A 3,211-nucleotide genomic window follows, 5' to 3' on the forward strand; every position below is an offset into this window, starting at 1 on the left:
TCTAAGTTTTCAGTATCAGGGATGTATTCCCTCCCATGGAGCTGGCCTCCAGTCCAATTGGAGGGCAATTGGTTTCCACCATGACATACGTGCCACTGTTGCACCTGTTGGCTCATTTGGCCTGGCTGGCCAATTATAAGGCTTGCAGTGTCCACTGTTGAGTATCTTCACTGGTGGTATCTCTTTCTCCCATTGAACTGCATGTAGAATGGCTTCTTTCCAGCTTTCTGTCAGCAGGAAGATGTATTCTAAAGGATTACTCTCCCCACAGACAAAGACTAACTGGTGCATTTATGACCCCCAGAGTGATTACCAATGACCTCACATAGGAGGGCCCTCAGTGGAATGGAGGTGGGAGAGAAGGAACATGCCGTATAATGTGATGGGACTATGGCCAAATTGAAAAACATTCATATGTCAGAGCTGTCAACTAAAAAATGTAAAACTAAGAGTTATTTCTACTTAGGCTCAATGAAAATTTTAGGTCCAATTTTGTATCTGCTAAAGCAAGTTTTATGATTATTTTCTGACTTAGCAGAAATGTCCCATAATCTTTAACCTATTAGGTTGGTAATTAAATAAATCAAACTAATTGTCAAAAAATGCTTTGCCACATGTTTTCTGTGATCCATTGTAGGCTGAGTTGGGACAGAGACTTGCAAGGCGAGCTCAGCCCTCCGACTTGACTGCACTGTGCTTCACCTGGGTTAGTACTTGGCACATCTGAAAAAGGCTTCATTTCCCACGCCACACTTTGCATGGTTTTCAGTGTCTTCGAGCCCCATCAGATAGTGCTCTGGGCAATAACCCTTAATTTACTCCCCAGTTGTAACTCCCCCCCACATAGATTTCACATACGTGTTGTAGACACTAAAAAGTTAAATACTGAGTTGTGTCTGAGTACCAACTGCTTAGCGGCTGTAGAGTTACCTGTGACTGTTGGAGAAAATGGTATTCAGTGAAGCTCGCTTCCTGATGAGCAGGGTGGGCTCCCACCTGATGAGAGGAACAGGAAGGCGGCTGCATCCACTCCTACTGAAAGACAGCACTGCGCTCAGCCTTGACGAGGAGCTCGACGCAGAGGCATCGCGTTCTTGTTCCTTAACATCATCCCTGACTTTGCCATTTTGTATGACTTATTTTACCCCCACAAGGGAAAACTTCGGGAGAAAGTGTCTTGCTTTGTATTCCAGAAAGACACTGGCTACTTATTTTGAAATCATGAGAAAAGTCTGGTGTAAGAGAGAAAAGAAGCTGCCCACGATGGCATGTGCCTGTTACCCCAGTACTCAGGAGGTCGACACGAGAGAGTTCGCAGGAGCTTATGCCAGTCTTGGCTACATAACAAATGCCAAACTCAGCCAAGATCACAAAGCCTTGCCTGGGGAGATGGCTCAGGGGTTAAAGGCACTTGCTTGCAAAGACTGCCAACCCGAGTTCGATTTCCAGCGCTCACGTGAAGCCAGATGCACAGATGCACAGGTGTCAAATGCATCTGGAGTTCATGTGCAGCAGCAAAAGACCCTGACACACCATTCTCTTTTCTCTGTTTCTCTCACAAGTAAATAAATTAAAAAGAAACAAAGAAGAAAGAAAGAAAAACACAAGAAACAAGAGATTAAGAGGTGACATTTAAAGGAAGAATTGAGAGTCATATTTTTATGTTAAATTCTTCTTCGTGGGCTGGAGAGATGGCTTAGCGGTTAAATGCTTGCCTGTGAAGTCTAAGCACCCCGGTTCCAGGCTCTATTCTCCAGGACCCACGTTAGCCAGATGCACAAGGGGGCGCACGTGTCTGGAGTTCATTTGCAGTGGCTGAAGGCCCTGGAGCACCCATACTCTCTCTCTCTCTCTCTGCCTTTTTCTCTCTCTGTCACTCTCAAATAAATGCATAAAAATGAACAAAAAAATAAAAATTAAAAAAATTCTCCTTGGTGCTCATTCAAACCTTTCCACGTAACCCTTCAGTCCCAGTGTGGCCACACTGCCGACAAACTCTCATTTCCCATCCATGTGAAAAGTAAACAAAGGGTCAAAAGTCTCTTCCCGACACTCGCCGAGAGCTCTTGAGTCTTCCCAGGGACCTTTTCAGTGCCCCAGCCACATCCTTGTTCCTCAAACTGTAGATGAGGGGGTTCAGCATGGGGGTGAGGATGGTGTAGAACGCAGAAAACACTTTGTCCTGGGCGGGCGTGTGGTGAGAGTGGGGCACCATGTAGGTGTATATGGCAGCCCCGTAGAACAAGGTGACCACGGTCATGTGAGACGAGCAGGTGGCGAAGGCCTTCCTCCGGCCCCCCGCCGAGCCCATGCGGCAGACGGCGGCCAGGATGCGCGCGTAGGAGGCAGCCACCACGGAGCTGGGTACCAGCAGCATCAGCACGCAGCACGCGTACATCACCGTCTCGTAGAGGGCTGTGTCGGCGCAGGCCAGCCTGAGCACCGCAGGCGCCTCGCAGAAGAAGTGGTTGATCTCCCTCGAGCTGCAGAAGGGGAAACTCATGGTGATCGGTGTGAGAAGAAATCCATCCAGAGATCCCCCAAACCAGGAGCCTGCTATGATGATCCAACAGATCCGGCGGCTCATGAGCGCAGGGTACCTCAGTGGGTTGCAAATGGCCACGTAGCGATCGTAGGCCATGAGACCCAGGAGGAAGAACTCGGCGCCCACAAAGGTGAGGTAGAGAAAATGTTGAGCTGTGCACCCCACAAAAGAAATAGTCCTTTGCCCGAGCAGATGGTCCACCAGCATCTTGGGGACGATGGTGGAAATGTACGTCATGTCAATGAAGGACAGGTGGCTGAGGAGGAAGTACATGGGGGTTTGGAGATGAGCATCTGTGCGGATCAGGAAGATCATGAGCCCATTGGCCACCACGGCTGTGAGGAAGATGAGTGAGATGATGGCAAATATAAGGTTCGAAGTCTCTTCATTGTTGAACAGCCCAATGAAGGTGAAGTCTGTAGAGGACATATTATATCTTTCCATTGATCCTGTGATGTCGCTGATAGAACCCAAACCTGCCAGATCAAAGGATGATTTGAAGGGAGTTAAGATAACAACCTATGGCATGGAAAATGCTAATAAAAATTAAAAAAAAAAAAAGATAACAACCTATGGATGAGGTGGAAGAAAACGTTTTAAATGTTTATTGGTGTTTTAGAACTGATCTACAGCAACTAACTAAAATAATCTCTACCAATTTTAAGG

General features: G+C 47.3%; 1 protein-coding gene across 1 annotated transcript; it reads right to left on the reverse strand.

The window, feature by feature from the left end:
* Positions 1-2,032: 2,032 nt before the first annotated feature.
* Positions 2,033-2,989, reverse strand: LOC101604087 (olfactory receptor 2T1). Its single transcript, XM_004661276.2, has one exon. It carries the CDS (start codon positions 2,987-2,989, stop codon positions 2,033-2,035), a length of 957 nt encoding a protein of 318 aa, XP_004661333.2.
* Positions 2,990-3,211: the final 222 nt, after the last annotated feature.

The sequence above is a fragment of the Jaculus jaculus genome, chromosome 16 (assembly GCF_020740685.1).
Source record: "Jaculus jaculus isolate mJacJac1 chromosome 16, mJacJac1.mat.Y.cur, whole genome shotgun sequence".
NCBI classification, from domain to species: domain Eukaryota; kingdom Metazoa; phylum Chordata; class Mammalia; order Rodentia; family Dipodidae; genus Jaculus; species Jaculus jaculus.

Coding starts and splice junctions, on each gene's coding strand:
- LOC101604087 (XM_004661276.2), bottom strand. CDS start 2,989: ATGGAAAGATATAATATGTCCTCTACAGACTTCACCTTCATTGGGCTG.